Consider the following 26,218-nt stretch of genomic DNA (forward strand, 5'->3'; position numbering starts at 1 on the left):
AGGCATTGTCGGTGAAGAAGCGTAAATCAGGATGCTTTACGAGTTTCAACTTAGAAGTGTTATCGTAAAGACGAATAACTTTGATATATTAAGTACAAGTTGTAAGTGCGTTATTCAAGTCATAACCTTTAATTAAATCGCCCTGAAACTTAATTGGATCGTCGGCGCATAAAGTTTTTGTTATTATATTGTTGGGTGTGAACTCATTTGAATATATGAATGTTTCAAAGTTCTTAATAATGTATTCCTTATCGGAAATGTTAAAAAACATTGTCTCGTTTCCTCTCGTTGTGAAAAACAAAGACAAACGTGTTTTATGGCCGGTTTCCCAAGTTTACCCATTCGTTAATGTTTTTGGTTCGAATTATGTAATGCGTTTCCGAACTACGTAACTTGAGTATTCCCTTAAAACATAAGTCAAACTAAGGTAATGACAAAATTGGAAACTTTAGAAACGCAGCATTAATACAAGCGTTAAAAGTTTTTAAATGAAACTCGACGTTCCATGTTTAAAAATTTAGCGTTTAGTATACATATATTCGTAAGATTTCTTCTTTCTAGAACAATCTACTTTCAAATTTAGAAACAAATGCTTCACAGATGCCCAATGTCCAGTAATCAAAGTGTTCACTATTAGTGGTGAGTTTAATCTTACCTCCATCTTCAGGTATATTTAGCAGTTTCTTAGCACCAGGGCTCGGACCTCGCACCGCCGACAGCGCCCTCTGGAGCGTCTCACTCATCTGCTTCCCACTACCACAATCACTGATCACTAGCACAATCACAACACATCTTAACACACACAATCTACGCCAGCTGGAATCCTGCTTATCCATCATTGACCGCGACATATCTTCTGATCACAGAACATTTACATTTTCAACATCTCGCTGGATGCATCTGGAAAGAAAGATAATTTATATTAAAATCTATTTTAAAACAAAACACACATAACTTACGAAATTATAACAAAACAAATGAAGATCTAGATAACAAGAACTATATTGTTTTTTCCTGGCTTTTTTTAAAACTATCCAAACAAAACCTCACAATGACATGAATGTCCAACATTCATACCGTTCAATGAAAAAATACCCTCACTAATATAGAATACAATAAGTAAAATAATTCGTAACTAAAAGAAAATACGAACATGTTTCTCTACATACCATCTTAGCTACAAATAGAAACAAACACACACACTAATAAAACCTACAAGTACACAAATAAATCACTACACACTTAATTAAATTAATTACAATCAAAAATCAAACGAGAAACATCATCTTCGCCCGCGAAATGAACCAAAACTAACCTAAAAGTACTAAATGCAACACGCCTCGTCATAGCTATAAAAATTTGACCGTCAGCGAGCGTGCATTTCAAAGGAACTCGGACTTGGGAGCCGATTCAACAAAGACCCATTAAACTATCAAATAGAACAACACGCGATTTTGAACTTTATAACTATTTATAATAGACACTAAAGAACAGTTAGCCAATTGTATACAAGTTTGTAAACGACAGAGAAACGGAACGCACTCTTTTGTGTTCACTTTTCTACCTGCGTCTCTTTTTTTTCTGTGCGTTTAAGAGGACATATGGTATTGTTTCGAATGCATCCTATTTATAGTAGAACAAGGTTTATAATTGGATGCTTTTGTTGATAGACGAAAGTAATATTAACGTTGTAAGGTTGCAAATTGCAATACTTGCCAGTTAGCTACGCAGCTCAAGTGAAATGTAGAAACATCTGGATGCGAGATATTTGTTCATTAACGTTTATTTACCTTAAAAAGTTACAAAGCAAAAAAAAATGTTGTAATTTTTTTATAAAACCAAATACGCTCCAAAATAAAATTTTGTACAATTTTTAAAAATAGAACGCATCTCTTTTCAAACAAAACGTGTTCCAAATTCAAACGATAGAATTTTTTTAATAACAATAACGGTTGTTCGAAATTCAAATCTGACAGTAATACTGGCTATCACCACGCGTTAGCCACGCAAGGTGCTTTTATTTTTTAATCTACCGGACCCGGTCCAATTAGCTTTTAATCGCTATTCTAAGATATTAAGCCGTTATAATCAAGATCATTTTCATTATAGATTGTCATTTGATATCTGTAATTTATTAACAATTTTGTAACATGTGCCTAAAACGGAAGTAATCAATTTGATAGAAATAATTTAAAATTAATAAAAATATTTTCATATATAATTCGCAATTTAAATCAAAGACGGAATCTGCAAGATTAGAAATCGGAACTCTTAGATTCCGTATGCAAAGAATTTTGGAAACCAAAAAAAGATATAACAGCGGACTTAACTATGTACATAAAATGTAACACACAAACAAGTTAAAACAAAAGTATTAATAAAAGAGACAACTGCACTAACACTCGCATGCAAATAAATAGGATTAGTCAAGTAGCTCGAGGAAAATGCATAAACTTTTGAGAAGTGGCCAAATTTCTAATTCGTTTAATTACTTGTGTAAACAAAGCAACGAAACTCAGCTTACCGCTGAAACTTTGCCCGGGGGGGGGGAATCCAGTCAACCTAGATTAGAGAAGATAAATTACATTTCCTGCCAGTTACAAAGACTGGGATAAGACTGGAAGCGACAAGCCAATAAACATATTAAATACGTACTGAAATTTCATGACTCGTCAAGCAGTTAACGTATTATCTTACTAATATTAGAAATGCGAAAGTTTAGATAGATGTTTATTGGAGTTTGGAGCCTAAACTGCTGAATGGATCTAGATGAAATTAGGCATAGTAGTAGAACATAGTCTGAAAGAACATGAGTGCTAGTTACTTCTTTTTATGCGGACGAAGACGGAGGCGAAAGATATTATAAGAAGTTACTAACAAAATACAAATTCAGATAAAACGAACAGGAAAGTAACCCAGAATACTGCGGTTAAAAATACTTAGATATTAGGTCTTCTAAAAATGAAAGATCTAAACTAACAATCTTTTGCCAATTACTACAATAAAATAACAAACACATTAAATAAAACATATTTGTATAGATAAATCGTTTCCAGAAAATTATAAAGCTTTGGTCCCACAATACTTTGTCTCGGATTAAACTTTTTCGGACGCAATCTTGTAAAAAGAGGTTATCGAATTCTACTAAAAGAAATAAAAAACTTTTAATAGTCACAAATTAAAGTCAAATATAAAAGTTATACATTTATTTTAATCTAAAAACAACTTCATGAAACGGCTTTTCACTAACACCTTTTAAAAAACTATTGAGATTCAAAAGAATATTTACTAAGTTTTCAAAACATACGACAATCTACTTAGATTTTCTCGGAACTCTAGGCTTCAATTGAAAATTCAATAAAACACACCGACGCTGGGTTTATATTTCGCGAAACCTACACCACAATCACCTATCGCGGATCTGCTAACTTCAATATAAACAGTATTTTTTTTTATATAACATAGGGTGGCGAACGAGCAAGCGGCCACCTGTATCCACCGAAGTGGAAAGCGACCGCTGCCCATAAACATCCGCAATTGCAGATGCGTTACCTACTCTTCATTGACGGAGGAGGAGACGCACATAAGAGAACATTTCCCCTTCATATATATGCATCTCCTCTACCGTGAAATCCACTTTTCCTTCCCATCCTTTCTCTTAAGAAAAGAGTGGAAAGGAAAAGGGTCTAAAATTAGGCCTTCGGCACCACACTCATCAGACGAAACGCGGAATTAACTTCCGCTTCACGCCTGTTTTCTGTGTGGTCGTAGTATTACACCGGGCGAGACGGCGCATTCGTGCGAAGATGTTAAAGCGGGCTCTACCACTGTTAAATAGTATATACTGATAGCAGTTAGAGTGTGAGCAGTGCAGCTTTAGAGTTGCACACATCTCAAACTAAACTATCGCACAACTGTTTAGTCTGGCTTTGATGTCTATGAGCTTATATGGAGGTGCGCAGACTACTCGATTTTTAGTTGTGTAACTAAACAGTTGAATTGACTGCAAACAATCGACAATCGCACATTTCACTACATCCAAAAATCTTTTCTCTTTTTAATATTAGTGTAATTCCTTCCAAATAATACAGCACGAATACATAAACTAGTTATAAAATTAAAACCATTTAAAATAGTATCCTGGCATGCATTTAGACATTAGCCCACATCCCGTCTACATCGTTATACAATCCGCAGTTCATTTGAATACTAGATGAGGGGCGCTAAGGATTTACAATCTGAATATTTATTACTTAGAGTCATTATGTTAGGAGGAACACCGAGAACAGCGTAAGAGCACTCCAAAGCACTCTCTGATACATGTTTTAACATTTTATTTTAAACTAGCTGTTCCCCTGTGGCTTCATCCGCCTGAAATTATGAAAATTCTACTTTATTATTTACATTTGCCAAATGATCAATAGCAAAATGTCAAAATGGCATGACAAGACAAACCTTGGCAATCTTGCTTCTTTGATGTTGGCAGCAACTTATGGCCTCTTTTTCACATGAGGGTTTTTATCCAAAATATTTACCTCCTGAGTTTAATTTTGTCAAAATATATAGTCTAAAGCGTGAAGTAAGTGTAGGGCTGTTTTTTATTAAAAAAATAATCATTCAAGAATATGCTGCATTTGCTGACATCTTAGGCAATAAGGAAGTGTGTGTTTACGCTTTATTATAATAGATAAATATAGTGGCGAGATATATCGTATTTTAGTCATAACAAAACATTTAATTACTGATGATAATATATGTTATAGGCTTAAAGCCTTAAATCGTACAAAAAATTATGAAACAAATCAACAAAAATGTTTCGCTGATACAAGAAAGAATAAAAAAAAATAGGCTACATTATTTTTCAGGACTATATTACATGGAATGCCATCATCACCTCTGACATTTGATTATTACAAAATCCTAAAGCACACTACAGATGTTTTAATGAACAGTTCGACTGTCTAGCAGGCTTTATATAGATAGCAAAATTAATCCTAACATCAACGAACTAAATATATTATCTGTACTATAATGCAGTACAAAACAATAGCTTGTCGGGAACCTTTAGTTGCAACAGATTTGCATTTAACGCGTCCATTCAATTAGCCGTTAAAATTAATCGCAGCCGAGTGCAAATGAGGCCTCACTCCAGCTCGCTTGTCCAACTGTATAAATCTATTTCTGTCATTAACACATCATTTATATTCGTACAATTTTTAACACGTAAAGTACAGTCAGCCTTTTATATAAGTATACATTTACAAAACTATAAATGTGTATAGGCGTTCCTTTTATAAAATATAAATGCACTTATCCGTAATGTAATTATTACATACGAATTAATGCGAGCAAACATGTTTTTTTTAACATCAAATTAATGCATGTTTATATACCTTTGTATACATTTACGAAGCTGACTGTACTTCCAATTCTTTTATCAAATTTGTCCAATTATTGCGTAAATCTTAAAAACCATCTTTTCTATAATTTGTCGGTATTTTAACCTTTAATTCTTTGATATCACTGGCAGTTTAGAAATGTGCTAGAAAAATATAAATACAATCTTTGTAGGCTTTTACAGATATATAAAAAGTCTATACGAGTGGAATATATAAAAACTTTATCCAACACACAATAAATATGGTCGACTGTCGCTGTCACCAAATCAAAAATCGGTTTCGGACCCTACCGTACATCTGAACGAGACCCCTGAATATTTATCAAGGGGCACAGCTGCGCGGCTCGATTGATATTTGACGTATTTCGATGCTCAGAATACGTATTATTCAATTCTTTAAATGGCCGTAGTCTTACTTTATTATAGCTAGGGGTCATTGACCTACAAAAGTACTCAGAAATGAAAGATCCTAATATAACCTTACACAAATTCAATTACAAAATAACCTAGTAATTGATAAATTACAATAAAAATCATGAACTTGTTTCTTTGGTTACAGGTTTTTTTGTGAAAAATGTTCATTAGTAATCGAATATGCATGGATGTTTCTAGAATTTCTATTACCTTGAGGAAAACCTATTTATTACCAACTAGCTGGCGACTTTGCCCACAAAAAAAAAGTAATAAAAAACATAGCCTGTGTTACTGATAACGTAGCTTTTTAATCGTGAAAAAATAATTGAAATCAGCCCTGTACTTTTTGAGTTATTTTAATACATACAAAACTGATTTTTCCTCTTTATAAAATTAATATAGAAAAGTAAAAAAGTATTACTATAGATACAGACAAAAAATTGGGACACATTTTATTCTTTAAATTATGATAAATTACATAAAAATTGCTTAGAAAGCGAGTCATTTTAACGGTAGACATAATTTTACATATCCACGGCAACATTAACCTCACCTGTTAAGAGCCACCGTTTGATGGAGCGTTCACTAGAGTTATTTAGACTTTGATCGATCGAATCTTCAAGAGAATATCAACTGATACGGCTACTAAGAAGTTAAACAGCTTTAGGAAATTTCAACCTTACTCTCAAGTTATAAGGGTTATAATAGCTCATCACAAAGCATGAGTACGGCAATGATTATTTGCAGTGTCATTCGTTTCTAATAAAACAAAGATAAATGCATTATGGTACAATTGAGAAAGATATTTATCAATAGACTAGCATACACCCGCAACTCCGTTCGCGTGAAATTAAAAAAAAAACAAAAGTGAGTAGCCTATGTGTTCTTCCAGACTTCCTCTACATCTATACTAAATTTCATCGAAATCAGTTCAGCCGTTTAGGCTACAATATCTAACAAACATCCATCCATCAAAACTTTCACATTTATATTTATCAATAGATTTCTATCCAGAAATTGGTTAAATAAAAACTATATTCTATCAAAGGATATAATTCAAATAGTACTGAATATAACACTAGTTGTAACACGGAGAGGTAGTAATTCATCACTAAGTGAAGACCTTAGTGTAGCTTTATGAGTGGTAAAGTAGTAGTAGCGTGTGTAATTTATCTAAGTCTGTGTGTTTATCGACAAATTGAACGTTATGTTTGTTGGCCGGAGAACGTCTTACGTAAGACGATTCCTTATCTTGAAAATGGTATATCTAGAGGTTTGTTTATCTCCATTTTTATTAAAGAAGTCCTTAAGAAAACATTAGAAAAAACGAATAAAATAAACATTGAGATCTATACCTACAGATTATATATTCATCGTTTAACAGCGCCATCTAGTAAAAACTTTGTAATTGGACAAAAAATCAAGGTAAACGCACCACAAATTGACCACACAAAAGCATTCTTCGTCTGTTTATTTTTAATACACAACCATCAATCTAAATGCATTCCCCGGGTCCGTACATTTTCGCAAACATTACGCAGTTAATCTCGCTCCCGCAGCGGCACTGAATTTAATTCCGGCGAACTAACGATACAATCTAAACGGCACGGTCGCGGGACGGCAGCGAGACGGGGCCTGGACGGTAGCCAAATTAGGGTTATTGTATACGGCCGTCTCGCAAAGGCCTTTGATAATCTCGTTTTATTTAAGGAGCATTTGGATGCGCTCAGCGCTCGCCTATTTTTTTTGCCTTCGACCGACCCACCGAGAATATGGTTAATGTAGCGATAAATTTTTTCGCAAATCGCGTAGAAACATATTATGTGTAGGCTATTTTTTGAAGCAGATTAGTAATTTCGTGTCTCATTATTTCATACTCTGGTACATTTTTGACCTTGTAGCATGACAGCTTTGAACAATGTTATCTCGTAGTTATTGCAGCGAATAAATTTGACAGTCATCGCTGTGCTAGGTATTTAAACGATACATCACAGTCATATACTAATCATAACATTCGTTAAACAAATCTATACGTATATACTTGCATTTTTTATCCAGATCAATCGACCGTCTTGTTCGTAAATAAAACAGTATCTCGTTATTCGGCCTCCTTTGTCCAGATCTTAAGATATAAAGAAAATACCTTAACGGGAACGCATCCATTGAACATTCTAAACCGTCGACCCATCGCTGGCCGCTTTTCGAATCCTATTCAAGAATTTTTCCTATGCAAATGCGCCCTTTACCCTGCGATATTTAAATATACGGAATACTCTAAGCTGAGAACAATTACCAATTTATTATTCAGTGGGGCAGCGACGATCGCGGAATCCAAATGTAAGAGCACATTTACAATAATGTTGGGACAAAAATATCTCGCAATTCTAAAGAAAATTTAAATGTTGAAACGAATAGCGTATACCACTCTTCCACACATTTCTATAGCCGTTATATTATAATACATTCCCTTCTTAAGCATATCCTCTTTCACACAACCCATCCATTTTCTATGTCTTTAGAACAGGCAGCCTTGCTACTTCGTACTTTATTGTTTGATCGTATCGTTATATCAATTGATATGGTCGTTAAATTCATTAAAACAAACATTGAAATTCAATTACCGCTATCGTTTTCGTGCATTGTGTAGGTACCTTAACGGGGCAATGCGCATAAGGCATAGGAAGGACCGGACCCTTTCCGCGAGCGATTTACATATGCTAAGTGTTGTGGAGAGCAAGTTGAACGTTAGAGGGCATCGCGTGTATTGAGATAATATTTCATGTGGTCTTTTAATTGACATGCTGTCCGTCTTTGGGACGTCGTTGACAAGAGTTAATAGTTGTTTTTTATTATCTGAAAACTATTTGTATACTTGCTTTAGTTTAAGATTATTTTCACGTTAACTCAAAAACTTGATCCAAATTTTATAGCTGCTCGTGTACAAGTATTGTAAAGATAAGTAACATTCTTAGAAGACATTGTGAAATTTAAGTAATGACAAAATGAGTTTATAAAATGCTGATAAAATGGAAGTCCACTACTAGGTTGTTTACCCTGTTGCTGTTCAACTATAAAACCATAATATTTAAAAAATACTTTTTTTTAACATTCTTAGCTTGTGACAACCATTCTTTTTTCGTTAAGCCGTGATATCATGAGCCTTTACAGTCGTTAAGTACTCGTAAAAACTAAGGACTTGCAATAAAAACGCCGTAAAAATGATCATAACTAATTATTTAGCAAATAAAACAATAAGAAAATATAAAAAGACCGATTTAGGGGTGCTGCTATCGTAATTGAATTCCTTTGATACACCTAGGGCTGTCAAAAACATAAAGCTTGGGGTTTTTTACTTTAGAGTTTCCTCTCGCATTTACTTAAGGGGAGAACCATCTTAAAAGTTATATTTTACTAGCAGACAACGCAACTGTAATATGATATAAATATTAATTTTATATTAACTTTATTTTTGTAGTCAACGTAAACAATTTTTTTTAATAATATAATATTTTTCAACACCACAGCCATGTCTTGGAATATTAACAAACCTAGTCTTTTGTTTTTATTTTGTTTTTAATATTTATTTGTGTTGCAGTTTTATTGAAGAATCGTGATATTAACAGATCTACACGCACAAAGCGTGCAAAGACCTCGCATCTATAAAACTTTCATAAAGGCCCGACCACACAGGAGACACGCAACCGCGACCCGCGCTCGCCAATTTAACAATCTGTAACATCGGTCGTATTTTATATGTTTACTTTACCTAATTAAAATAAATTAAAACTTTACGACGAGATTTTATGCGCTCTAGATAACTGTTTAAAAGCGTGTCATTGAAGTTAACGTGGGTACTGATTTGACCTCAAATTACTATTAAAACATGCATAGAGACAGCAATAATTATCATTTATATACGCAGATTTTAACAAAGAAAGACTTTATAAATACTAGATTTCGCCCGCGACTTCGTCCGCGTGGAATAAAAAAAAGTAGCCTATGTGTTCTTCCAGACTATGCTCTACATCTATACCAAGTTTCATCGAGATCCGTTCAGCAGTTGAGGCTGCAAACTCTAACAAACATCCATCCATCTAATCTTTTGCATACTAATATCAATAGGAAGTAAGATTTTCTAGTTATAATACTATATTATAAATGCGAAAGTTTAGATGGATGGATTTTTGTTAGAGTTTGTAGCCTAAACGGCTGAACGGATCGGACCTCAGTGAACCAGATCCGCATGACTTAGGCTATGCGGGTCACGCTGAGCCTACAGCCTGAGTTGTCAATTCATGTAAACATTAGTGCATAGGAAACTGTATTCTATTTTTTTTTATGACAACAATAAAGATGTTTTATTTACTATTTATTTAAATTTGGAACAGATGTGGAGGATATTTTTTTTAATCCGATGGAGTCGCGGGTGAAAACTAGTTCTAAATAAATCTATTTTAATGTCTATAAAATCTAAAGTAGGACAGGCGAAGTTAGTTGTTAGGGATTACATTGTCACTATACAAATAACATTTGTTTGTTCCACATTGCATCGCGAGTTTACAAAATAAAAACAGATTTGTAACACTTTATATCAAAGCTTTATTTGCCATAAATCTGTCGACGATGCAACTCGAGGTGTTTGGTCAACAAGGATGAGCTCTTAAAATACAGTTTTGAAACTGCACGTCGACACGGTATTAACTAATAATAAACTTTATGACACGCTTAGAATGTAGACAAACAAGGGTTTTATTGCAGTTTTTCGATATTGACAAGAGTCTGTTACTGTTAAGCATAAAATTCCCAACTTTTTTCTAATAAATCCCATGTTAAAAACCAAACCCAATTATAAACTATTTTTTTCCGGAATTAATTGTAATAGCAACACATATCTTTCAAAATGACATTGTTAGGTCATTGCCAACTGCTATCTGATTATTGTAAGTCTATTACACACGAATAATTATTGATAACTAATTTTCGCATGCGACTCCGTCCGCGGGGAATTAAAGAAAAAAGTGAGTAGCCTATGTGTTCTTCCAGGCTATCCTCTACATCTATGCCAAATTTTATTAAAATCCGTTAAGCCGTTTAGGCTACAAACTCTAACAAACATCCAACTAAACTATCGCATTTAAAATGTTAGTATGAATGTTGGGCATCTTTTGTTTTTCTGGTCAGCATCTATCTATACGGCATTTTTGTACATCTCTATCAAACTGAATTCTCCCATAAGCATTTCCTTTTTACACAATCCATACTTTCTTTTATCTTCCTTTACATTTGCAGTTAGTGAAAATTGAATCAAAGTTACCGTGTGATATTTATTGTTTCGCAAATCAACACATTGTTTGACCGACTTCCCAAAAGAAGGAGGTACTCAAGTCGTCTGTATGTTTTTTTTTTATTTTTTTTTATGTGTGTTACGGCATAACTCCGCCGCTAGTGGACCGATTTTGAAAATCCTTTTTTATCCGAAAGGTAATGCTTGCAGGTGGGTCCCATTTTTTTGTTTTATTTTTTAATATCAGATTGTTGATTTTCTTTTAAATGTGTAAACAAAACATAACACAGTCATTAATGTTTAAATGTAGGTTACAATGTTTTGTTTTAATACAAAATTATTGTAAACGAATCGCGCAACCGAAACGCACATATCCGGTTATCAAATCATCTCTGAAACAAATCAACGGTTCTCAAACTTTTTTCTTTATATATTTGTATGTAGTTTGTAAATTTTGAAGTTGAATTTGAAGTTTGAGAGTAGCCAGTAGTAAGGAGTAAAAGGTTAGCATGCCCAATGTTATGAGGGATGTATCGCATGTTACAAGGAGAACGTTAGTTATGAGTGTGGAAGGGTACATCGGTAGAGGTAGACCTAGAAAGAGATGGATGGATTGCGTAAAAGGTGACATGAGATGACTGAGATGACGTATGATAGAGTTATGTGGAGGATAAAAACCCGTTGCGCCTACCCTACGAGAGAGCAGAAAGATAATGATGATTTAGTTTGTAAATTTTTCACGAGTGAACTTTACATAATTCTCACAATCGTTCACTTTGATACATGCAGATAACTATATTTTTTAATTCATTATTTAACGTCTTACTCAAGTCATACTTTTTTTCCGGTGACGGCACCGACCAGTTTCAGACCCTGCGGGTGTCCTTCTTCAGGGCGAGGGTCACCGGAAAAAAGTATGACGTGAATAAGCCGTTAAATAATTAATTATAAAATGTCTCACGAAAGTTTAAATAATTTGATTAACTATATTTTTGTTTAAACATAATTTCAAACTGCAATATTCCTTTAAGTAGAGAAATCAACAAGAAAATGCAACTATAAAAATTTCGGGCGTTTGTTCTCGAGTTTTAACATAAAAAAATCTTTCTTCTACATAGTTTATAGTTTTATTTACTATACTCACATTCAAACATTTAATTTTTCGTTACTATTCCTTGAAAGTTTAAGAACCACAGTTCCAAACGCGTCCAAATCAGGGCTAATAATAACTTTCTACATTCATAAGGCAATTTTACGAGTCGGTCGTGTACGAAGCCCAATTAACCGACAGAAACAATTTTAACACCACAATATATCATTTTGATGCGCTCGATCATACGCTGGGTAGCGGAGCGTGCGGTGATGGGAACGAAGTGGTCGTGTTATAAACAGAGATCATATGATTGCATGATAATACTTTGTAGTCTACAATCGATCGCATTAAAGGCAAAATTATTATAGAATAATGTAGTAATTTTCTATATATACTGGTTAAATTAAACTTTATTCCTTGTTTGAATCTTACTTCTTACTAATATTATAAATGCGAAAGTTTAGATGGATGGATGTTTGTTGGAGATTGTAATTTAAACGACTGTATGGATTACAATGAAATTTGGTATAGCTGTAGAGGATAGATTGAAATAAAACATAGGATACATAATTACTTTTTTATTCGTGCAAATAATAGTTTTAAATTAGGCGTTCGCAGAATCTTACTAATAAGTTTGGATGGATTTTACAGGTTACTCTAAAACTGTTGAACAAATGTAGATCAAATTTTGCACCGACATAGACTACAATAATAACGTTTAGCTCGTACACAATAGTTCTTAACATACGAGGAAAGTCGCGGGCAGCTAGTAAACTATCATTACAGAATTACAGTAATCATTGAAATGTTTTTCTAAATGTTGGTATCCATAGTTTAAAGATTACCTAAGTAGACTGCGTCAACATGTTTCGTTTTCAAGGAAACGTACAATTATACCAAAGCACAAGATTTAACGTTAATGAAGTTTGTAGAACAAACTCAAGATTTGAAAAATACGAGTATATTTCGTTTATCTAAAAGAAATATTATCATAACCCACAAACTGATACATAAATCGTTAAGTGCAATTTAAAAAGTTTAGTGTAAACTGATTTGGCCTATATAACGATACTAGTAATTACCCACGACTTTGTCTATGTAACAAAATATTAAAAGATCACTTCAGAACGCGAAATCTATTGAAAAACCTATGTAATACCGAGAATACACTTGTATGCCAGATATTGGCACGTGCCAGTTACTAGTATGCTGTACTGACATGCTTGCATGTCACAACATTAAATATTTAACATCTACGGCCAAGTAAGTTGAGGACGGAACCAATGGGGTACAAAAAAACAACACTAGGATATATTAACGCATTGTGCTAGTAGCATATGTCATGCCAGCATAGCAGCTACTGGCATGTGTACTTGAGAACCCACAACACTGTTATATTCAGTTGCGAGTTTCAGAAATTACCACGAACAAACGCGTACAGATAAAATTTTATACATACAGACATTCCAAATTTATATACTATTAACTAGCTGTGGCTTGCGACATCACCCGCGTTAAATTAATAAATTATATAAAAGCCTATGTTACTCACTGATTACGTAGCTTTCTAATGGTGAAAGAATTTTTAAAATCAGATCAGTAGTTTTTGAATTATTTCATCTTCATCATCATCAACAACTTGCCCTTATCCTTTATGGAGGGTCCGCACAGTATGTGCTGCTCTTCCATACATCTCTATCAGCAGTCATATCTGAATCCACTCCTTTCTTAAGCATATCCTCTTTCACACAATCCATCCATACTTTCTTCGGTCTTCCTCTACCTTTGTAGCCATCCACATTCAATCTTAACACTTTCTGGATTATGTCCCCATCATTTCGTCGCATATGTCCATACCACGCTAACCTTTTGTTTCTAAATTTCTCTACCACTGGTGCTACTTATTTCAATACAGACAAAATTGCAAATCTTTCCTCTTTATAATATTAGTATAGATTTGAATTTAACACGAACCAGAGTTGCTATGAAGTACACTACGTCGATTAACCCAAATTACTGCAATGTAAATATTTGTGCGCTCGAATCTCTGGGAGGGATTTGATTATTTTAGTTAACTGGGCCACATCGTTTTGTAAGCAGAGCGATTTGTGATGACGGTAAGGGTCAGTGTATCGCTCAGTTTAATCTACGGTCTGAGACCCTGATGTTATTAGATAAGGATGATGTACATTATTGAATCTACGATTCTTAATAGAGATTAACTTTTAAAAAAATAAATAAACACATGTTATTCTACTACGACTCTAGTTAAAGCTTGTAATACTTTAACGATATAAATTTAAAACGTTAAATGGATGGATGTTTGTTAGGGTTTATATTTTAAACTACTGAACGGATCTCCGATGAAATTTGGCATATTAACTTAATAAAGCTTTCGTGAGACATACTAAATAAGTTTTAGCCCGCGAAAAGAATTTTGTATCCCGCAAGCTCCGTGAGGCAATAGAAATTAGCTGTCAGCCTAATTCTAATAGAGACAAGCTATTTAGCCTAGAAGTCATAATAAAACGTAGGCACTTAAAACTTACCTCATTCAATATCAAAAAGTGTGTTTACTATCCATAGTCGTGCGTCCATTTATTAACAGCTAAATGTTCCATACATCGAAGACAATACCGATTCGTGGTCACGCTTGGACGTGACTAAGTGAATGCTAATTTGTCCATTCAGTGCTGATTACGCACTAATGATCATTATGTGGCTTCAACTAAATTACGCTCACTGATTATTGCCTGTCATTGTAAATGCCACATGTATATGTAATCAATTATTCAACCGTAAATAGTGCCTATGTTACAAGAAAACGCACATTGAATTTTTTTATATCATAAGGTGGCAAACGAGCAATCAGCCACCTGAATCCACCCATAGACATTCGCAATAGCGCATGTGTTGCCTACTCTTAATCGAGGAGGAAACTCATATAAAAAAGACAATTCCCCTTCCCTTGCGTCTAGCGTCAAGTCCATGTTCCCTTCCAATTCTATTCTTATAACAAAAAGGTGGGAAGGAAAGGGGGCTAAAGTTGGGCCTGAATTCATCCATGCAGAACCTTTTTGCATTACTGACGTCCTGAGCGTGATATCTACGCCACTTAACTGTAACACCAACCGTAAGTCAAAAGGCATAAAAGGGCGCTTGCCAACGCTCTAGGCGGTCACCCCCGCCAGGATCAATCCTAAGGCAGTAACCGTCAACATCATGTCGAAGACAACATCAGTCGACACATTTAAAGGACTCTTACTGTCGCATACAGAACCTTTCGTCTTGTATTCTCCTACTAAAGTTACAGTAAGGACCACACTAAAAATACAGAACTGTGTAAATATATGAAATCATTTCTCAATCACCATTTGTATCGTTAGAGGTCAGTGAAGGTTAAATAAACAGTAAAACCGCAAAGTGTAACCGATAATTTACAACACTCATAAACATTACCCTTAACTGCAAACCATGAGCTAAACAGAACAAGCATTAAACACTTGCTTAACGTTGGATTATACAAAACTCCATACGTCGTTTCCGGATCGCCTGGTGTAATACCAATACCACACAGAAGACAAGCGTGAAGTGGGAGCAATTCCGCGTTTAGTCTGATGAGTGTGGTGCCGAAGACCTAATTTTAGTCCCTTTCCCTTTCTACCCTTTTCTTAAGAGAAGGCTGGGAATGAAAACTAGATTTGACGTAGGAGGTGACGCACATAAAGGGGATATTTCCCCTCTTCATGTGCGTCACATCCTCCGTCGACTAGGGTAGGCATCGTATCTGCGATTGCGGATGTCTAAGGGCAGTGGTCGCATCGCCATTTCGGCGGTTTCAGGTGGCCGCTTGCTTGTTTGACGCCTTGTAATATAAAAAAACGTTAAACTGCTCGCGAAAAAACTAACCGCTCAAATAACAAAATTGTAATCTAAAATTTAAATTACGGATTTTGCACACGAAAAACAAATGAATACTGCATAAATATCGGCTTTATGCGAACTGTTAAAAGGCGCAACGTGTGAAATAGAGTATTCAATCGCGAAACGGCCATTTTGAAAAGCGCGTTAGTCAAACAGGGGTGTGAATATGCAAATTGGTTGCATTTGATGCACGCTCATGCGGGCTTTAAACTGCCTTCTGTTAAACCGCGTTACACTTAAACCAGAAATATAAAATTTCATACCATTTTTGCATTCCCTGATTTCAAAGTAGACGTAGTTCGAAGCATGAATACGCAGTAGTGACACAAGCAACAAAGTAACTGTCAGCTACTGTTGCTTTGGTTTACATTGAATTAAACGAGACAGCATTTTTCCTTACAGCTTCCGCAATGGATAACTACTTAAAAGAAGGGTAACAAGTGGTCTCCGTAATTCACAAATATAACGAAGCTGTTGCTGTCCATAGACATCTGAACATCTGACAGAACAGATTGCCACGTAACATGCATCTACCCTCCCTTATACAAGGGGAGAAAAGAGAAGAAGACTTAAGTACTCAGAAACACACAAAAGTTTCATCATATTCTAAGAGCGGACCTTTTCCTAACCTGTCATACAACAGTTGTGCGATTGTCGTTTGTTTTGCAGCCAATTCAACTGTTTTGCACAACTCAAAATCGAGTAGTGTGCACCTCCATTCCACGAAACTCTTATGCGATAGTTTAGTAAAAGGTTTGCGCACCCTGTAAAAATTTCTGTTCTTGCTATATAAATTACATATAGTAAAAGTATCAGAACACAAATAGAAATATAATCAAAATGCAAGCTGGCAAGTTATACTAACAGTATAAAAAGCGAAACATTTATAACACTCTTGCACCGCTAATCCTGCGCCTTAGTTTACAACACATCATAACGAGACATGCTCTGGGTTTAATATTCATGCGCGAGCACACTTTATAAGGGCGATTACACAATCTATACTAATATTATAAAGAGGAAAGATTTATATTTTTGGATTTTTGTATGAATTGAGGTAACTCAAAAACGACTAGTACGATTTAAAAAACTCTTTCACCATTATAAAGCTATGTTATCAGTGAGTAACAAAGGCTATATTAATTATTGTTTTTTTAATTCCACGCAGACGAATCTCGAGCAACAGCCTAGTACTAGGTAAAAAGGACCAAAAAATTGAGTTATTTATTCATCATAAAAATTTGACGTTAATATTCAATCTTAATAAATCTATATTTCTATACTAATGTTAAACAGGAAAGATTGCGCGATTAATTTTTGTATGTATCAAATAAACTCAAAAACTACTATACCGATTTTAAAACTTCTATCACCATCAAAAAGCATCATCATCACTGAGTAACATAGGATATATTTTACCGGATTTCTAATGGCTATTAACTTAAAAACAACATTTTAAAATATGCCTATTTCTAATAATTTATATCTGCGTGAATTTCAACTATTTTCTTGTCAATGTGAACGCATCTTTATCGCGTAGCTTTACCCGGATTGTGGATGCGCGAAGTGCTAGGACTTATGTGATGGACGTGAACTGTGTACGTGTTTTGTGGGAGAGAGTCGCGGATATCAAAGCGTACGTTTATAATGCAACCTGCGTTATGCTTTCACGAAAATATGTTTGAAAACTTTTGTTTGACGCGACCGAAAGTGTAAGAATTCTCGTACCAGCACTTTTATTGAAAGGATTTTTGGATATTCAACGTAATTAAGTAATGTCGTCATGAGATATTAGTCACTAAATGTAGTGTTTATAGCTTTACTAACTTTTACGAGTGACTTCGCATGCTTCGAACTAAAAAACAGTAAAGAGTATCAACTATATCTATGTGAAATTTCATCAAGATCCGTTCAGTCTACAAACTCTAACAAACATCCATCCATCTAAACTTTCACATCTATACTATTATAAAGAGGAAAGTATTGTATTTTGGTATCTACTGAAATTACTCAAACACGACTGGACCGATTTCAAAAATTCTTTCGCCATTAAAAAGCTACGTTATCAGTGAGTAACATAGGCTAAATATTTTATCAATTTTTAATTTCATGCGGGCGAAGTCGCGAAACACAGCTATAATAGTTTAAAACATTACTAAGATTATGACGAAGCTCATCTATGAGACTGTTAAAGTAACTTTTAAACAATTTTGAAACTACTATTTTAAGATGTCTCGAGATTGGTTTTTTACATCTCCCATCAAACTATACAGATTACTGTAAATGATATCCAGTTCATTACACTTTTTCAAGATAAATTTGATTATCGTAGAATATACAACAAAAACATTCAACATAACCCTATATGAAAATGATGGCCGGCTTTATAAATTACGTCACGTCACTCAATTAAGATATAAAAAGGGGTTTTTCAACACCAACCGTTACATGATGCTATTTAAAAAGGATTTTTATTTACCGAGACATTCCCTTTATCACAAAAGATTTATACAAAACTTTTTTCCGAAACATTTTTCGTCACTAGATATCAAAAATTAAATTCAAGTCGTGAATCATAGCTTTTCTCTCCGCTCTTTTAACGCGACCTTTTTTCTGGTTTTTGTCTTAAATGAATCAGTACCAAGACAATTCTTTCAAAGCTGACTCACTTAACACTAACTGAATTAAAAGAACTGCCATTGCCCTAAAAACGAGTATTTAATTTCGCCCTTTTGGCTGACTTTCAAAGGATCCGACCCTTTTTATAAAGTTCACGTAACGAACTATAAATCATTTACGTGCTTGTGACAATATAATTAATGTAAAGTGGTTTTTAATAGTGTCGGTGGCTCAGTGGTTTGAACACTTGACTTGTAATCTACAGGTCTTGGGTTCGAATCCCGCCATATACCAATTTGATTTTCGATTTTTCGAATTTTCATATGTTATGTACATACATACATTTACCCGACTTTCTTACGGTGAAGGAAAACATCGTGATGCAACCTGCACATATCGGCGAAGAAATTCAAAGATATGTGTGAAGTCGACCAACCCGCAGTTGGCCAGCGTGGTTGACTATGGCCTAGTCACCATTACTTAGGGTAGGCTCCGAGCCCCTCGGTGGGGACGTATAGTGAGCTGGTGATGATGATGGTTTTTAATAATGCCACATTGTAAAATAACGTCGGGAGCACTTTGTTATTTCATATTAAAATTACCATAACAAATATATCTCAGAGTAAGGGCTAAACAAGGTACAATTAAGTGATCATCGATGTCCATAGACACTAACCAAAAGGGATTAAGTTGACGTTGCCTACTTTAGAAAAGGTGACACGCTCGATTCTTGAAGGATCCTACGTTAATTTTGGAGTTTAAAAGCGCTCGCACACCTTTGATTAAACTTATATGGAGGTGCGCACTCTACTCGATTTTTAGTTGTGCAACTAAACAGTTGAATTGGCTGCGAAACAGTTGACAATCGCACAACAGTTGTGGGATAGTTTAGTCAAGAGTATGCACCCGTTTTGAATGTAAAAAAATGCAGTTAATCTTTTGCTAGCAATATTTATTAGTAATAGCAAAGAAATATTTTGTTTTATTCAATTTGCTGTTCCCGTGCGGCTTCATCCGCATGAAATTATGAAAATTTTATTTCATTGTTTACATTTGTCAAATTAACAATAAAAAATGTCAAAATGACATGACATGTCAATCTTGCTTTCTTGATGTTGGCAGCAACTTATTGTCTCTTTCCCACATTAGGCTTTTTATCCAAAATATTTACTTCCAAAGTTTAATGTCGTGAAAATAGATAGCCTAAAGCATGACGTAAGTGTAGGGCTTGTTAATAAAAAAAGAATTATTCAAAAATATGCTGCAATTGCTGACATCTTTGGCAACAAAGAAGTGTGTGTTTACGCTTTATTATAATTTTATTCAACATTATAAACATTTTCAAATGAATCGTAATATATGCTTATCCTTTGTAATGTTTTTTTTATATTAATCTGTCAAGCGCTTCTCCGTCACAAGTACGTCCTACTTTAATAGCAAGTTTTTAATCATCCCCCGTCTTTGGCTCGCTATTCGCAGACTCATTTACTGCTGTTTTAGTTTAAATAGCAAATGACTCAGCTCTCTGTTCAGGATTGCAATTTTCTCAGTAACTCAAACAAAAACTTTAGATGTAAAAACGAAATTTAAAAGTCGGAAGCCGTTCGTCAGTTGCTTTTTGTTCATCGTTATGGTACATCTATAATGACTGGAATTATCTACAAAGGTATTTTTGATTATGATTAATGTCATACGATCTTAGTTTTGACTTAAATGCGTCACGGTAGTAATGTTAGTTCCCCTAATTATGGAACAAAAACTTTATTATGACCTAGTAGTTCCCGTGCAATTTCATCAGCATATTTTTTTTTTGTTTACATGTCTCAAATTGTCAATTGCAAATGTCAAAATGACGTGACATGACAAAACTTGGCCATCTTGCTTCCTTGATGTTGGCAGCAACTTATGGTCTCTTTCCCACATTAGGGTTTTTAACCAAAATATTTACCCCCTAAGTTAAATGGCGTGAAAATATATAGCCTAAAGCGTGACGTAAGTGTAGGGCTTTTTTTAAAAAAAGAATTGTTCAAAAATATGTTGTAATTGGTGAAATCTTAGGCAACAAAGAAGTGTGTGTTTACGCTTTATTATAATAGTATAGATGATGCAAAATGCACACATTATAAAACACAAAAAGCATTAGATACTAAACAAATAGGTCTTACTTAATGACGGTTGGATCTAAACAGGACATTAGATGACCATGATTTAGGATTTACGAGCGACTATCTATCGGTTGTCTTTAAAAAGCGCGCACATCTTTGACTAAACTTTTGCCCTATTGTTTAGTCCCGCTTTGATTATTATAAGATTATATCAATGTGCGGACACTACTCGACTTTTAGTTATTACATGTTGAATGGGCTACGAAACAATTGGCAATCGCACAACCATTGTGCGATAGTTGTGTGTGCGCTCGGTCTAAATGTTACTAAGGCTCATTGGACAGTGTGACATATTCATAGAGGCGGCGTCAATTCGTCAACGTGTGTACTAAAGTTTGACGCCGAAACCCATCTTAGGCTTATTAGGCCTCTTTCGTTACGAGTTACAAGTATCAAGTGCCGCGTTCCGTACATACATCAAATCTTTGAGGCGTATCGTCTCAAAATATACAAATACTGACCATACAATACAATATACTGACCCAATAGTCAGTATAGGAGTAGTGACTACGTGTCAAGTTAGGTTGAAAATCGAAGTAACTTAATTTACAACGTTTTCACTAGTAGGTCGCGAGCGATTGGGAAAAAGTTACTACGCCTCGTACGTAGGGCCTTAAGTACATCTTTAGCAAATTCAACATGATAGCATAAAGTTATATTAAAACGCGATAGCGTATTTCCCGAGCTAATTTGACTACGAACACGATTCGAGAGGATCACGTGAACGGGACACCCGATACTCGGACGCGTCAATTAAAAGGGAAGCGTTCGTTCGGTCGTTTTGCTGCTACTTTCGTTCTCCCGGGGACGAGTCACGGACTTTATTGCACGTCTCGTTATAAATGTTTCCTGGAAAAGTGGACGGCGGTTTCGAAATGATTGACGGAACGGAAAATATTTTCATTGCTATGGTTTTTTTTAATTATTTTTTGAATGGAAAGCGAACGGTATATAGAATTTGTGAAGCTTCAAATGAAAAACAGCGAGATATGATAACCTACAAATGACCTTGAGAAGGTGAAAAAAATTAAAACCTAATAGCAAAACACATTGTACTAAAACCCTGTAATGTAATTTAATTATATTTAATTTTCGGTGGGTAATGGTCTGCTATTATAAAAGATCATTATTCATTATTGTGAACCGTAACATTATCCTATTTAGTGACGTGACACAATAAAAAACTAAATATATCGATGTCGATGCCTTGTCTACACTACTGGTACTAGGAAGATAATTCTTAAATTACAACTTTACGGTTTTCATAAAAAAGAATAGTTAATAAAAATAAATAAAACAATGACGGTATAGTTGTTATTTACAATAAACAACTATTTTACTAGCGATCATTAATTTATTTCTGCAAAACGGTCAGAGCTAAAATGAAATACAATTCTACAAACATGATAATAATAAAACAAACAATTTTATTGATTACAAAATTTGAAAATAACGATTGCGGAAAACCGTTTAAAAAATATTTTGAGTGTTTTTGAGTGCATCGATATCGATATATTTGTCTAGATACATCTCTAGTCTCTATTTTAAAAGCTCCGATCGTGGTTTAAGTTCGATGAAATAGTGCACGAAATTTGAGACTCGCCGGCTATTATTTAGGAGTTTATTGTATAATTTGAAATACAAGCTTCTCTTTTTTATATTCAGTAATCAATGAATAGAGTTAACACGAACAATGGGTTATATCCAAGAAAAAATATGGTATAAAATTAATCTAAACTAATATTATGAAGAGAGAAGATATGTATTTTTGTATGTATTCTTCAAAAACTACAAGGCCAATTTCTAAAATTCTTTCACGAATAAAATGCTATGTTATCAGTGACTAACAGACTATACTCTATACTATATTTTTATTCCAAGCAGACGAAGTCGCGAGCAACAGCTACTTTTATATTAAATTATTTATACTTTCGTGAGACATTTCATAACTAAACTACTAAAGTATCTTACTTTCATTAGAGTCCTTTAGTTTATAACGAGCTGTTGCCTGCGACTTCGTCCGCGTGGTATTAGAAAACATACAAACTATATGAATTACAAAAAGTTACGTATTCCTCGGGAACCGGACATTTCTCGGGGATGAAGCTTATCCCATGTGTACTCCAGACTTTATTTTATATCTGTGCCAAATTTCAATAAGATATGTTGAACCGTTGCAGAATAATCGAGTAAACATTAAAAAACTAAATTAATGAATCCCACGGGAACCGTTACTATTTCCGGGATAACAAGTAGCCTATGTGTTCTTCCAGACTATGATCTAAACCTGTGCCAAATTTCATAGAGATCCGTTCAGCCGTTTAGGCTACAAACGCTAACAAACATCCATCCATCCATCCATCTAAACTTTCGCATTTATAATATTAATAAGATTAGCACGAGAAATCTTACCATTAGTAATTGTTATAGGACTCTGAGTGTTAATATATTTATATAACATTATTTAATTAATTTAACCAAAGTTGTGTCAGAAAATAAAAATTGTACGTAATATTCTCGCTGTTTTGTATTTCGTTAGTAAATTATCTTGTTGCACCCCAGTTAAAGGGAGGCACTTGAAACATTTTTATAATGAGTAAAAAGCAAACACTAAAACTCGGAGCAGAAATTAACGTTAATAAAAATGGAAGAGCGAGTTTCCATATGTTGTTTTCATTTCTTCATTAACAAACATTTTTTAAAAATACAAGGTTAAACAAATTTCTTTTTCTTGCTCTAAACACAAAGTCCAGATTTAGTGACCATCTCTCTGTTCTTATACCAATCTATATAATCATTTACTAGGTCTTTCTCTTTGAGATCAATACATCATTCGTTTCATTCAATACATTCTTAATCAAGTCATCTTGCACATAATCTATCCATCTGTAGGCCTACTACTCTTCCTGTTCATATTTTAAGTTCTCTACGTCACATTCCATTCTTTCTTTCTTTCTCGAAACCATACCATGCTGGCCAATTTAAGGATTTAGAACGGGCGTAAACCTTTGACTAAACTCTCGCTTGTCGATTGTTTCGCAGCCAATTCAACTATTTAGTCGCACTATATACGTTAATAGGAATCAAAGCGCAACTACAGTCGTGCGATAGTTTAGTCAAAGATGTGCTCTTAGGTGCTGTCGAGATTCCTCTAATTCAGGGTTTAATATAGAAAATTCTATATACGGTCGGTGGTATTAAACACAAAACTTAGGGTCCTTCAAGCGAGCATACCTTCTCAAAGGCAACGCATCTGCATCTCCACTGGTATTACGGATGTCTTTGGGTTTCTCGCTACTCCTTCTCTTATAAAAAAGTTCTAATAATAACGTCACCTCATAACTTAAGCGTAAAGTCCTAGTCATAGTTAAGAATTCGGACAAATGTAGTCATGACCAAGCTAATACATTACATTTGTAAGCAGATCACGCGCCACCTAGCAATCAGACGTTCCCTGTAATAAACGCTATTTGCAAGTGAAATATCTTCGTACATAAACTAAGAGGTAACAAGCAGGGATTTGTATTCTATTATAATCTCGGCAAGCTCGTTATGGTAACAAAAAACCCTTGATTGCATACTTATGCGTATAAATTAAACCTATATGAATGTGGAATACGTGGAAGCTAAATATTTTCTTTATTTAAAAATTTTATGATTTTCATTTTGGCTTATATTTGCCAAAATCCTGGAACAATTGTCATTCTTATTGCCACTCAATAAGGTTCTTTTTATAATCAAATCTACCACGACATTTTTTATTCTTTATTTTATTAACATTTCGTATCATCTATAAATGTTTTCAAATCCACATAAATATTTATAAAAAAATCCTTTATATAAGATTTGGATTTTTGTATGTAAAATTCTTTCACCATTAAAAAGCTACGTTATCACTTAGTAACATATGCTATGTTTTTTATACCACATGGACGAAGTCGCACAACAGATCTTTTTCAATACAATCATAAAACTGAAAAGGTTGTCATTTAAACCCTATTTTGTACTTAGAAGTTGCATATTAATAGAAAGCGTTACCGTATTCTTTATCAATAAGCTATCGATTCCATGCAATTCTATCAAGTATTAACCGTAACAAACTTAGTTACAAACTTTATGTTGAAACTTAACAGAGCTGTGAAACATTAGTACAGCGGTTTTAAGTAGTTTGTTACAAACTTTCCGAGAAATAACTGTTACAAAGCTATTGATATTCTACCAGAGATTTTGCTTAATGAGTAAATATCAGGGTGTTCGTTACTCGAGTTAGGTGCTAAGATTGTAATTAAATATTTATGAGAAAGACAACTTCAGTTCCTGGAATCAAGATGAATAAATAAAGTAAATAAATTAAGTTAACATTAATAGTTTTTTTTAACTAAATTTTTGAAGTTGCAATTTCTTCTTATTTTATACCTAAACTCGGAAATGGTTAATTTTTGTATAATGCATATAGGGGTCAAAGTTGTCACATATGATCCCCTCTACTGCCTAACGGGAATACGTCTAATTACTAATAACCCTGTATATTTTCTTTATTTTGCTGTATTTTTGCATGATATTCTACCATACATAAATGTTTAAAAGGTGTGACGCCTACAGACCACGTAAGTGGTTTGGCGGTAACGACTAATAAAACCATTGTATAATTTTTTTAAAAATAATGAAATAAAAAAGAGCAAATGCTTTTGGCGTCTCACTGGTTAGAGACGTTTTAAATTTCTATCGTTTAATATTTAGTAATAAAGTTTTTGTTTTCTATAATAAAGCGTAAACACACACTTCTTTGTTGCCTAAGATGTCAGCAATCACAGCATATTTTTGAATAATCCCTTTTTTTAATAAAAAGCCCTACACTTACGTCACGCTTTAGGCTATATTTTCAAGTTATTAAACTTAGACTGCAAATAAAATGGAAAAAACCATCATGTGGGAAAGGGACCATAAACTATAAGCTGCCAACATTAAGGAAGCAAGGTTATTATGGTAACGGCAATTGTTATCAAATGTCAAAGGCCTTCGTTTACATTTGTGCATTTGAATTTTGACATTTGCAATTGAGAATTTCACAAAAGTAAACAATTTATGCATTTATAATATTAGGAAGATAAAATTAATGAAGTAAGCGATGTGCAAGTAATCACTGTTTTATGGTAGTTTAAATCATAAAATTGTAGAATCGAAACAACATAGAATGTTTAGTATTCTATTGGCAAACGGCAAACTGTTCCCCTCATTACTAACGAGCAAACAACGCAACGTAATGAACTAGCGAAAAGGTGCCTTAAATAATTCTTAGCAGAGGAACAATATTAAATTTT

General features: G+C 34.1%; 1 protein-coding gene across 2 annotated transcripts in view; it reads right to left on the reverse strand.

The window, feature by feature from the left end:
- The window catches only part of LOC106111364, a 331,426-nt gene that overhangs the window by 211,393 nt on the left and 93,815 nt on the right, over window positions 1-26,218 (reverse strand). Inside the window, exons 1-2 of one of the 2 annotated variants that reach the window (XM_013293414.1) lie at window positions 1,170-1,254; window positions 656-900 (exon numbers count right to left, since the gene is read on the reverse strand). In XM_013293414.1, coding sequence (XP_013148868.1) covers window positions 656-851 — 196 coding nt within the window. In that variant the 5' untranslated portion in view covers window positions 852-900; window positions 1,170-1,254. Of the gene's footprint in view, window positions 1-655; window positions 901-1,169; window positions 1,255-26,218 lie in introns of those variants that run through there. The other variant, XM_013293413.1, reaches the window with a different exon arrangement.

Source organism: Papilio polytes, unplaced genomic scaffold (genome assembly GCF_000836215.1).
Source record: "Papilio polytes unplaced genomic scaffold, Ppol_1.0 DF824169.1, whole genome shotgun sequence".
Lineage (NCBI taxonomy): Eukaryota > Metazoa > Arthropoda > Insecta > Lepidoptera > Papilionidae > Papilio > Papilio polytes.